We start from the raw sequence: 13,148 nt of genomic DNA, 5'->3' as shown, positions 1-13,148 counted from the left end.
CGCTCGGCAATGCAGGCACGAACATCTCGCAGCATGCTGTCATACTTCCATACCAAATTTACCGCCCGATCCTCAATAGCCGATTGATAATCGAGCGTAAAAAATGAATATCTACCGGGGCTGTAATGAATATTTTGAATTGCCCTTGATTTGCACCGATAAATGATGATTATTTTACTTTATATACTAAACAGATGCATATATTTCAGGAATCTGACTTCAAAATGTTCAATCCATGCACGGCAGTATGAAATGATATTCATATTTTGAGATTTCAAATTGAATATCAATCTGCCAAGCTGAAGATTCATTTGACACCGCACAATACAACGCTGACACCGAGAGTCGTCGCTTGCTGCTGTTCGTGCACATGTCGTCCTATTCATTCGCACATTCAAATTCGGGAAGGAGTTGCAACTTGATTGTGTGTTGGATGTCAGCTATTTGAGTGTAGTTGAAATGACTTTTTCTGTCCTTGATCACAACTATCACAAACAGGTGATTCAACGCGTTGAATATTTGCCATGTGATAGTTCAGTTGGCAGTGACCTGACAGATTAGCTTAATACCTTGCTACTACCGGAGATGGCTCCCGGATGTACAATTTTGTTTTATGACATGAATCCAGACTACTCCAATGCCATTTGTGCTGAGTGACAGCCCAAGAGTTGATCAAAAGCTTTACCCAACACTTGGATATTTGAATGGCTAGCTCCGGACCAATAAAATCATGTGATGCTCCATTACGAGCTAATTCATCAGCCAATTCGTTTCCAGCTATGGAAGAATGGAAAAAAATATTAACTGAATTCAGTTCCTCAATTCGAGTTCGACATGCGATAACTAACTTCGACCTTGAGTTGGTCGAGGCGAGAGCTTTAATAGCTGCTTAGTAGTATACAGGAACAGAAGTATATTACTTTGCTCATAATGCGTTGCTGCACTGCAGATTGCACTCCACACATGATGGCAAATATTTCCGCTTGAAAGACAGTGCAGTGTTTACACAGTGTAGTGAGTGTGACTGTTCCAATCTCAGCTCACGCGAATAGACGCCTACACCTGCTCTACCTTCGATGAGGAAGCCGTCAGTGTAACAAACAATGTTGTCCGACATATTTGTCTCCAAATAGCCAGATGGCCACTCATCCCGCGAGGGGAATTGTGTTGAAAATGTCCTATAAGGAAAACTACTAACGTGTGTGAGATCACTTGGAGCAAGGAAAATTTTGTCCCAATTAACCATAAGCGGTAACAACGAAGTATGTGTAGAACTGCGGTTTACAGGATTCTCTTCCATAAAACCGAGTACCTGTAACCGGTATTTCAAGAAAATGCTTCTTGTTTGAGATGTATGTGTAGTGGGGCCACGTCGAACATAACTTTGAGAGCAGCCGTGGGAGTCGAAGAGAACGCACCAGTCATTGCCATTAGGCACATCCTTTGAAGATGCCCAAATAAAGACCGAATTTTCCTCATTTCTCCCATTTGCCACCACACAAAACATCCACAAGCCAAAATTGGTCGTACAACTGTTATGTAAATCCATTTGATATATTTGGGTTTAAGACCCCAAGTTTTACCAAAGGTTCGTCGGCATTGGCCGAAAGCCATACACGCCTTTTTGATTCTGAACTCAATGTTAGGAGTCCAGGAAAGCTTTGAAGCCAAAATTAGACCCACATACTTTACTTGATCAGTTACATTGATTTCAGAACCAAAAAGATGTAATGGACGAATACTATTACGGTTACGTTTTTCCGTGAAAAGAACAATAGATGTTTTATTCGGATTTACCGAAAAACCATTTTGGCGACATCAACTTTCAACTACCTGAAGAGCGTTTTGCATCAGGTCGAATAAGGTAGTAATGCACAAACCCACTATCAATGTTAGATAGTCGTCGGCAAATTCATAGGTAGGAAAACCGCCATTATTGAGTAACCTCAATAGCGTATCTACAACGAGATTCCACAAAAGTGGAGATAATACTCCCCTTTGGGGGCATTCGCAGACACTTAATTCCCTAATCGCTGCTTGACGTAATATCGAATAGAGATGTCGGTTTTTAAGCATCTGGTGAAACCATTTGGTAATTTTATTAGGTAGCCTAGACAGCGTGCGGCTTCCAATATTGCATCGAAAGACACGTTGTCGAAAGCACCTACAACATCTACGAAAGCACCCAAGCACGATTGCTTTTGAGCGAATGCTTTCTCGATATCGTAGACAACCTTGTGTAGAAGAGTCACGGTGGACTTTCCAGATTGGTAAGCATGTTGATTAACATGAAGAGGCAGGTTTGCCAAACAGTCATCTTCTTCTTATTGGCATTACATCCCCACACTGGGACAGAGCCGCCTCGCAGCTTGTGTTCATTAAGCACTTCCACAGTTATTAACTGCGAGGTTTCTAAGCCAGTTTACCATTTTTACCTTCGTATATCATGGGGCTAACACGATGATACTTTTATGCCCAGGGAAGTCGAGAGAATTTCCAATCCGAAAATTGCCTAGACCGGCACCGGGAATCGAACCCAGCCACCCTCAGCATGGTCTTGCTTTGTAGCCGCGCGTCTTACCGCACGGCTAAGGAGATCCCCAAGCCCAAGACATAGCTACATGAAAAGACATCAGGATCATCCGAAGATGTTATATCGACACATCCAGGGAAGTGCGTATCAAATAAGTGCTCTAACGATTCTTCATCCGAAGAAGTGTAGGCGTCATTTGGTCTGCGAATTTCGCCAACTTGGAAATCTTTGGATCTCGCAAGAATTTTATTCAATCGACTGGCTTCACTCAAATTGGAAACATTTGCACAAAGGTTTTTCCAGCCGGATCGTTCAGCAGATCGTAGAGCCTTCTTGTAAGCTTTGCGAGCCAACTTGAAAGAATCCGTCCCTGCTGTATGGCGTCTGTTCCAACTCCTTCTACACTGCTTCCTTAGCTTAGCCAAATCGGAGTTTCACCAAGGGGTTCCTCTTGAGGTTTTAACAGAATGCAAAGGGCAAGCTTCTTCGAAAGCTTCCACGATGTGCAACGTTGTAGTATCAACTGCATCATCATCCAAGTCGGTAGGAGTTTCTATAGAAGGTAGATATCCATGAAATTTGGTAGAGAGCAACTATGTGTACAGATCCCAGTTTGTTGAACGAGCTTTTCTAAAACGCAAGGTCTGCGAAGTAACATTCAAATGATCAAAGTAGATGTAGCGATGGTCAGATATCGATTCCTCATCTGACACATGCCAATTCGTCAACTCGTCACTGATTCTATTGGAGCAAAGGGTTATGTCTAATACTCTGCTCTATTAGATACTATAAAGGTTGGGCGATTGCCTATGTTGAGTAAACTAAGTTCGGTACTACATAACGACATGTATTCCATCAAGCTGGAGCCTCTCAGATTGATATCCGAGCTACCCCAGATGATGTGATCAGCATTAGCATCACTGCCGACAATTAGCGGAAGGCCTTTTGTAGTGCAATATGGTTCATCATGTGGTAAAAAAAAACGAACAATATACGTATTTCCTGACGGGACGTGGGTTCCGCCAGTTGCATTAATTGTGACAGCACATACATCTCTAGTTGTTAGTTCAGAGATAAGTGTAGCAACAATAGCGTTGTTAACAAGCTCACATGCCCGCGGCATTGATCCAGAATTTGCCACTCCTTTACTGAAAGCAGCAAAAACCGGGTTCACTAGGTTACCTAGGTAGTAGCTACCTTTGCTAAAATAGGGTTCCTGCACCAAAGCAACTTGGGATTTGCCATTTTGCCTAAGTTTACAAAGATTAATCGTTGCTGGTCTTTTATGCTGAAGATTGATTTGAGCTATCTTAACTGAAGCCATTGCGAATTAAGATTATGCACTCCACAACTTCAGCATTAATATGAAGAGCAACGATGAAACCAAATTGGTATCATATCAAGAAAGTCAAAGACGAACCACAGAGTACAATGTGTAAAATGTGACATTGACTTTACGTCAACTCTCAATGTGGCCGAAACAGGCCCTCACAGAGTGGGAGATGCTGCTAAAGCTGAGTAGTAGTGTCGGTGGGATAGTTTACATCGAGCGGTCGTGTCTTGTATACAACCCCAACATTTTTTTGTTCTTGCTGGATGAATTAACATGATGCTAAAACTTGAGGATAGAATAAACTATGGTAGTTTAGATACTTAGCTCAGCTTATTGGGGTCGTCCAATAATGATGTCACAGGTTTTAGGGGGGAGGGGGTCTAAGATTTTGTGACAGTACATAGTACATAGTACAGTATACAAAAAAGCGTGACAGAGGGCGGAGAGGGGGTCTAGAAATCTCAAAAAGTAGTGGACGTCATATTTGAATCACCCCATTTCAAGCAACTATGTTATAATTTTCAGAAACCTTGAATAAACGCTACTGGTGAAGAATTGCATTATTTATATTTTAATGTACTAGCGATAAGCATATTAAATTTCGCTATTTGGTTAGACAAAACATCTCCTTAGAAATTTTATAGATAGAAAGACTTTTTTTCTAGTAGGATATTGGCCCGTATAAATAAAAAGTAGTAAAATCTACAATATGTAGTTACAACTTTGTAGTAAGGTCCACATGTTGTAAACTTGTTTTGGTATGAATAATGAACTTTTCGAACATAGTAGTAAATACTGTTTTCGAAAATAAAATAGTAGGGGAAGTGTACCGGTTTTGGCCACCTTAGTGCCTAATTTGGCCAACCCTGAAAAATACATATTTTCCAAAAACTATCGATTATTTTCCACAGCGAAGATGCGTAAGGGATGTATCTCCCGTTACAGCTAATAAAACTCTCGAAAATCGCTTTATTTTAGGAGTTATGCGAGGAACTGGCCAAATTAGGAACATGACCAAAACTGGTACAGTTACCCTAGTGTTTGCTACAAATTATATCTGTCAAAATTTGATTTGTTTATGTTTTGTTGTTCACGTTACAGTTGTATATTTTTTTAAAGTTTAAATTCAAATTGAGTAAAGAAAGACTAGCATTAGGGAAATTATGATTCTGGGATCAATAATTCTTATATTTTTCATCACATTCCTTGAGTTCAGGAATTGAATGATGCTGACGCTTGCTGTTGATGTTGGTATATGTTGAAGTAATTTGGACCGTATTTTTTAAGCTGCTGTTTTGTTATGCGGATGTATGGATTTACAGCGGAGGGATGTTAACATTTGCACAGCTTAATTTTTGATCATTAGACTAAGGCCGGAGTGGCCTGTGCTGCACATAAAAGACTTCTCCATTCAGCTCGGCTGCTCCTCGTAATTCGGTTCAGTTGAGAAATGCTTCAGCAAACATTTTTTTCACTTCCAAAAACCGATATACTGACGTCGGTTTTTAGGTTTAAATTTCGAAAATAATTCGTCGCGTGGAAACGACCGTCGTTAAAAAACGAATAAAAACCTACCCCAGTGTATAAACTTTGATATATATCACTAATCGTATCGCATAATATTATTTCCGGTAGTCATTTCGATTCAAACAACTTTTACCATTTAGGCAAATTTGAATTCAGACTATGAAATAACTTTGTAGCAAGCTCCTGAGCAGACTAAGAATAGGGAAAGTGGGGTAAGATGGCCATATTGGGCAAGACAGCCAACGTTAATTATGCCTTAAGTGAGCATTATATTCACATTATTATTACAAGGGATGGTTTACAATAATGTAAAAGGGCTATACAACTGAAAAATGCACTTTGATAACCTCACTTGTTCTTGTAATATTGATTTGAAGATGGTTTAGTTGAAATCCGAATTTTCTTATAATTTTCTGGTTACATAATTTAACAATTGAAGCCTAAATTACACATTTTTCAGGACAAATTGATATTTACCGAAGCTTCTATATAACTATAGCCTATATACAATACTAATTTGAGAAGATTCAAAATAATTGTTCGATAGGGGTGCGAATTCTCAGTCTCAGTGACTGAAATTTGTAGGTTATTGATACCATTGCCTCTTCACACTCACTTCCTATAGAAGTGAAAACTGAAAATGTTTAGCAGCAACAATCAAAGATAAAGTAAACAAAAGACCTCTTTTGTCATTGCAGTGACATTCCATTCAGTTCACTCGCTGCTGCGTGAATGTGACGGCCCTATATAAATGCATGGGTGAATACTATCACTTGAAAGACAAAGACAGGAAATTTGTGCCGAATGATCATCAGCTTCAGCCCGCTGTTGGAAAACCGAGTAGGCTAAGCTATTCCTGCTTTGTCTTATTGACTGAAAGGCACCGTCATAGGCAAAGAGGAGCAGAGAAAGATACAAAAGAATCACACTCAGTAGGCATTGTTGATAAATTGCACCACTGATAGGAACAAGGTCATCTCCAGGATAAAGAGTCGCCTAACCCTTAAATGCATTCAAAAAATGATCAAAATAGTTTCTGCGTGAATCAGAGATGATTTAAAACAAAGGATATGGTTTTAACAGTAAACATTAGTTTTAGGCAAATTCAAATCAACATGAAATACGACATTTTTAAACGAAGCACCATTTGAACATAATCCATAGAAGTGCAAGAAATGTGTCCGCTATTCTAAATAAATTTAGCACACTTTTGATATAGTTTTTGGTCCATGCTCGTCTTGCCCCGAGGGGGTGGTCATATTGCCCCATATGGTAAATATAGGCATCATAAAAACACCTTTTTTAAAACCAGTTTATAAGATACTGAAACGTTATTAATCAGTGTTTATTGATACTTACGTCAAAGACGGGTCATCATAAAGGAGTTTCATGGACAAATCAGCAGAATTTGAAGGAGTGTAACTATTTTACAAGGGTTACCGCTTAGGATGGTCATCTTGCCCCACTTTCCCCTAATTTGTAGCATTTACTGTTTTTATTCATACCAACTGCCAAACAAGTTCCACAACAGTAGTATGTTCGAAAATTGTAGTAAAGTAAACATGTTTTTATTCTTACCATTTTGCTACAAAAGTAGTAAATACTACATAATTTGTAGTAAAGTGTGGATTACTGCATTTTATTCATACGGGCCATTGTGTTTAGATTATTAGCAAATACTACATGGAAGCGTGAATGAAGTTAGATTTAATAGGCCCGTCATTATATAAAGAGCTTGATGAGAGTTCGAAAACTTCTTGAACATAAAACACCTTATATTGGTGCACAGGTGACCATTTTTATCACGCGACGCCTCAGCTTAAATCTTCTTTAGAGCTTCAAAGAACTCATTTAAAGTGCATGCTCAAATTCCATTGTTATTTGGCTCAATTCCAATTCGTTTTGCATATAAGACTACCAAAACGCTACGCTAGCGAAACATGGTGTGTATCAGTGGAGAACACTCAACGGCTGCAGGTGTTCATTAACAGATGCCTGCGGTATATAATTCGGGCCTGGTGGCCTCACAACTGGATCTCAAACAACGAGCTCCATCGTCGTTGTCACCAGAGGCCGATATCAACAGAAATTCGGGATCGGAAGTGGGGCTGGGTCGGCCACACTCTACGTAGGGGCGGAAACGAAATCTGTAAGCAAGCATTAGACTGGAACCCAGCAGGACATCGCAGCAGAGGCAGACCCAGAGGCTCATGGCGGAGAAGCCTCAATAAAAAAAAAAGAAGTCGACCGAAATCTAACCTGGCAACAGGTTAAAGCGATAGCCGGGCATCGCTCAGGATGGAGATCTTTCAAGTCGGCCCTTTGCACCACCGGAGGTGTACAGGATCCGTAAGTAAGTAAGTAAGTACTACCAACAATTTAAAAAAAATAGCCCCGTAGACAACGAGCTAGTTACGCCATTAGTAGTGGTAGTGAAGTGAGGCTAGATTGTGAAATTTAATAAACAGAATCGACGTCCCCGACCAGAGGTTGCAGAGACTGAATTCAATAGGCCGGAACAAATATCAATTCTTTTTTTTTGTCTTGTTAGTCTTTCGATAACTGAGGGGGTGGGAAATAAAAAATAACTGAATAAAGTGATAAAATCGCAAAACTTTTCAGTTTTCTTAAAGAATTTTCTAGAAAAGCTCAATATTTTTTAAATTTTTCCAATACAATTCTGATTTCCCCCTTCAAATAATAAAATAAAATTACAAAAATTTAGGGGGGGTGGACACAAAAGAAGAAAATAGTGTATGTAGAATAAGCACCTAGCATTAGGCAACGGACGTCCACACAGGATCTAGGGAAAAAAATTTGGTCTACCTTAGAACTTCAGTTACGTGCGATAATAATATTAGGTACCCACGAGGTAAAAAAGTAAGAGGTTGAGCGAAGAGCCTAAACGGTATTTTAACGTAATAGGGTAACGGCTGTATTTTGGACCGGGCTCATATTTTGGACCACCCAGCTGAATTTTGTATTTATATCACACAAAACTAAACAAAACATGCAACATTTAAATTTTATTGCAAAAAGAAACTATCCATAAGGTATATCCTACACTTGTTTCGTATAAAATATTGCAATTATTAAGAATATTTTCACGCATTTACCCATTCCGACTAGATTAGACCAAAACTAAGACGACATTGTAAAATTGAAGTCAACTTTCAAAAGCTATAAGTTTATTTTTACATAGATTTAATACACGTGAATGATGTTGTTGACTTATTACAACCTAATTGAAGCAGTTTCATATCTCAAGCAATACCCTGTAAGTTTAAAATCAATATTCTGAGGCATGTCCAAAATAGGTTCATTTTTCATAGAACCGAACATATTTTCGACATATCTTCTCTCGAAGCTTTAGATCTCTTAAACTTTTGTTTTTAACAATCATTTGTTTCTCTAGTATCAAACCATTCATAAATTACTGTTCATACCACATTTATAAATTACCGTTCATTGATGTAAGCCCTAGAAAAATGTCTATTAACCCAACATGTAACTGTTTTTATTATATTCATACGAAAATACTGCCTATGGTCGCATATCAGTCCCACCTTTGCTGGAATTCCTATCCATATGGGACAAATATGCGATTGTGGGCAGAATATTTAAGAAAGCTCCATGACAAGAACCAATCTTTGCTAGAGCTCTCCGTCCGTGCTGCTTGCCAATGCAACAGAGTGCCGCGTTCTACGATTATGTTTCGTTTTGAAAAAGAATATGCAAGGAGCAAGGAAGAACCGGGCAACCCACTACTATCAATGGCGCAAATGGAACAGATCTGACAAACTACATAAAAATATGGCAGGGTAGGAGTGACCAGGTGCCTACATCACGGCCATGGGCCGCACGTTTATTTTGCTTTTATGATGCTGTACCGAGTGGTAATGAAATTGATATTAGTTTTAATACAATTAGCTGGTAGATATTGTTCAAAACTTTTGAGTGCTTATAAAAATGTATTGCTTGACAAGGTCTTTCAGGATGAAACGCCGAAAATGCTGAAGATTACTAATTTAATCTAATAGTAACATAACTTTGCAAGCAATACAAAATTATCCGAGTGGTCCAAAATATGTTCAATAGGTGGTCCAAAATAAAAACAGGTGGACCAAAATTAAATCTTACATATATTCAGAATTTATGATAGTTTGGTTCTTTCGGTGGGATTTACAACATTTTTACCTACAAATCCTGCCTAGCATTCATCACTTTGTAGTTTCATAGGGAATTGATCAAGCATGATTACAAAATCTAACTTTATTCGAAAAATTATTCGGCCATCTCCTAAAGCGGTCATAAATACCTCCCTTACCCTAATCGGCGGAGATTGTCATCTGGCGGTAACGATGAAACTCGTGCTGTACCAATTGTTGTGCGTAATATTTAGTACAGTAGACGATATAAGCTTTGTGGTATGCCAGAACTGGCGACTGCAAGTGATTGGCCCAAGATCGAATCCAGTGGAGAAGTATAATATTCCATTCATCGTAAGCCCAGCAAGAAGCAACATGTAGCTCATCATGTATAAAATAAGTATCACAGGACAATCTGAAAAGCGTTTGATTCAGTTTGGTAGAACTCCGACCAGTAGTTTTAATCTTATATATAAAAATGAAATGGTCTGTGTTCGTATCCGCATAACTCGAAAAGGGCTGGATGGATTTTTTTCATTTCTTCAGCAGAAACATTCGCTATAGTTTCCGACGGGTTTATATGATATTTCCTTATGCGAAAATTACGAGTAAAGTTGAGCAAACCATGAATAAATAAAATTGTGATTCCTATGCGAACTTTGCATGGGCAGTTCGGAACGCACATTCTCGCCTACTGTGCAGGACAACGTCTGCCGGGTCAACTAGTACATAATATATCTGAGAAATGATATTTCGGGAAAAATGACTTACACCCGCACAGGAGAGGGAGAAAGAAATTACAAACTTTATGAATGAGATTTATTTATGAATCTATCGCCGCTATGCGTAGTTAATTGATTTTAAATCAATTGCCGTAGGTACTCCTTACAAAACTTAATTTCGATTATCACATCTAGGGTAATTTATCCTGTACAGCCAGGTCTATTTCAAAGTGTGGGTCGCCAGAGTTTCCGTTGTGCTTGATAGATTCCAACATTTCGACATAATCCGCCGGTAATTCGGATTCTTTAGCTCCTCGTATGATGATATTCATGTATGTTTTCGACGGCTGTCGCTCGAATGGTCGATCATCTTCCGTACCTTCATGTTTCACGGGGTTGTTTACTAGCTGATATATGCGACAGTCAAGCACATCTCCCGATGGGGTGCAAATAGGCAACACAAGTGGCTTATAAACCTGATTATGTACCCCTTCCTGTCTGTCCAGATCGGGAAGATTTTCCACATTGATTTCCCAAATTGCTCCCCATACTCGGTGACCTTTGTCCTCCACAATTGTCGCTGGTGCACCTCGCCATCGTGCAGCGTAGTGAAAAAAGTCTAATCGGTAATCCTGTGAGAGCAAAAATTTGCAATAAAATCAATCATGCATAAGGTATTGATTAGCATTACCTCGAGATAGCCTATTCCTTTCCTAACGGCACTGGGACTTTCCATGCGAATACGCTTCGAGAAAAGATTGCTTCCGAAAGCAAAATAATTGAATGTGCCAGAAGTTGCTTCGGTAAGCACCATTTTCGCAGCAGCTATGCCTATGCGTACTGAAATGAGAACGATGACGGTGTTTTAATCGTATCAGGGCAATCCCTATCGCTACAGTCAACGAACGCGCGACATCTGAGCATTTTGCAAACACTAATACTAACTTACCCATTTCAGCAACCGCAAACAATCACCACCAATTTGTAGCAGAAAACATTCACCGCGGAGGTCTTATCACAGCCAATTTAAACCAGGTCCTACTAGTTATCTGCAGAACATAGGGGGAGTGATTCAGCTCTCACTTGTAGGTCAATTTCTGATTATCGTTGAATAAGCCTACGGTAACAAAAATTCCGGAGTTTATATTTTTGATGTCCTCGTATGTACGCAAATGATATGATTTTTGAAACAAACATCGGTCATTGCTCGTTTGTTATCAATAAAACAAATCCCGATTAATCCACATAGCAAAGTTGGTGTCTTCCTCGTTCTCTAGAAAATACAAGAAGCATATAATAAAAGTAAAAATGTCACTTTTAGCGAGATAGGTCTCATAATTTACATTCATTTAGAAAACAGAACACGCATCCAATTACTCTTTAGAAATAGAAATACAAAATTATTCACGTAAATGAGAAGTATAAATAATAAATGGCGTAATCTCAAAGCTTATTCGCTGTGACAAAGCCGCGCTGCTGTCATCTGGCGGGATGGACGTGTGCGTGGAACAACTGTACTTCAACATTAGGCTTTCAGCGATCGTGTACGTACACGCACGTTTCACTCACACTCTTACTCGGTTTGTTTGCAACCACGAGCAGCTGTCACGGCAAAATCAAATGGGATTGTTTGCAACCACGAACCTGCGTTCGTGTTGATGAGAAATGTCGGCGAGACCCTAATGGTGAAGATAGGAAGTATATTTTAAAATGCTTTTAAAACGTACACGGAAGAAAAAAAGTACCCAAAATTGAGTACTTTTAAACTTACTTTTGAGTTATTTTTTCTCTTCGCTTTCATCCACTCTTTCTTTTGTTGTCAAAAACAAAAGAGCCAAACAATCCAACGACGCCAGTTTAATACGGGAAGCCAATGTTGAGTTTTATTACCTGAGGTTCGAAATTGAGTGAATTAAACTTAAATTTGGGTCAATAAATTTTCCGTTGGGTACTTTTTTAACATGGGAGTAAAGGCAAACTACTTCGACCCTACTTACTCAATTTTGGCTTCCCGTACGGATGTTCGAGGTTGGGTGAATTAAACTCACTATTGGGTAGTTTATTTCTTCCGTGTATAATACCTCAGAAAAAAATATTTTAAGCTCTTTTTAGTGGAATGTATTCAACCGTCTAAGACGAGTTTAGTACACAGGATTTTGTTTTTACACGATTTTTTTTCGCTCGTATTTTTTATCGTGTAACTTCAATTTACCACCAAAATCCTCGCAACATGTTTCAAAAAATCCAAGATAAATCAAAGAAAAATCACATGATAATTAATATGCGTTAAACATTTAGGACGAGCGGAAAATTGAGAAAATGTAAATCACGTAAAAACAGAATCCAGTGTACTCTCCATTTAATTCCCCTAATTATTTTGTTATCTTTGCAGATACGTATTTCGACCACAACTGTGTGGTCGTCTTCAGTGTCTCGTACTTGACTCGTCGAGTCAAGTACGAGACACTGAAGACGACCACACAGTTGCGGTAGAAATACGTAGGGTAGGACGGGGCAAGATGAGCACCCTAAGAATGATACTTAATACCTTCTCAGCAAGCATACTTTTCTATATTACAATACAACAGTTCTTTTTTGTTGCATCTCATCTAACATCTAGACTAGAACGCGAATTTCGAAAAGAACGGTAAATGTGACTTAACTAAGACTCTGTTTTTTTTCTGGTTCAAATATACTAAGGGGCAAGACGAGCATACCTACGGGGCAAGAAGGACAGACTTCTAAAAATCATTTTTTCTGACTGAAAAGTATTAGAGCACCACTATTCACAAAAAGTAATAGCTTTTAATGTGCACTGCCGGTACTTTCATATCAGTCCCATATTGTTTTTTCGCATACTGAGATAATAGCCGATGAAGTTTCAA

At 38.9% G+C, this 13,148-nt stretch overlaps 1 protein-coding gene across 4 annotated transcripts; it reads right to left on the bottom strand.

The window, feature by feature from the left end:
- Positions 1–10,338: 10,338 nt before the first annotated feature.
- On the bottom strand, positions 10,339–11,679 carry LOC134225391 (gamma-glutamylcyclotransferase-like). 4 transcript variants are annotated; one of them, XM_062705428.1, is made up of 5 exons: positions 11,607–11,679; positions 11,385–11,536; positions 11,213–11,312; positions 10,955–11,103; positions 10,339–10,895 (listed from the first exon to the last, which is right to left on the bottom strand). In XM_062705428.1, the coding sequence occupies exons 3-5, from the start codon at positions 11,214–11,216 to the stop codon at positions 10,455–10,457; spliced, it is 594 nt and encodes a 197-aa protein (XP_062561412.1). In that variant the 5' UTR covers positions 11,217–11,312; positions 11,385–11,536; positions 11,607–11,679; the 3' UTR covers positions 10,339–10,454. The 4 variants fall into 4 exon arrangements, with proteins under 4 accessions (XP_062561412.1, XP_062561410.1, XP_062561409.1 ...); XM_062705426.1 differs by having other exon boundaries at positions 11,213–11,380; positions 11,459–11,536; positions 11,607–11,652; XM_062705425.1 differs by having other exon boundaries at positions 11,213–11,536.
- Positions 11,680–13,148: the final 1,469 nt, after the last annotated feature.

This window comes from Armigeres subalbatus, chromosome 3, assembly GCF_024139115.2.
Source record: "Armigeres subalbatus isolate Guangzhou_Male chromosome 3, GZ_Asu_2, whole genome shotgun sequence".
NCBI lineage: Eukaryota > Metazoa > Arthropoda > Insecta > Diptera > Culicidae > Armigeres > Armigeres subalbatus.
Note: the sequence above shows the minus strand (reverse complement) of the source record. Positions and strands in the feature narration are given on the sequence as shown.

What these genes read in the sequence shown, in the direction of transcription:
- LOC134225391 (XM_062705425.1), bottom strand. An exon ending in AAGGAATAGGCTATCTCGAG is followed by an intron (nt 10,896 to 10,954) that starts GTAATGCTAATC and finishes TTGCTCTCACAG; the next exon opens with GATTACCGATTAGACTTTTT.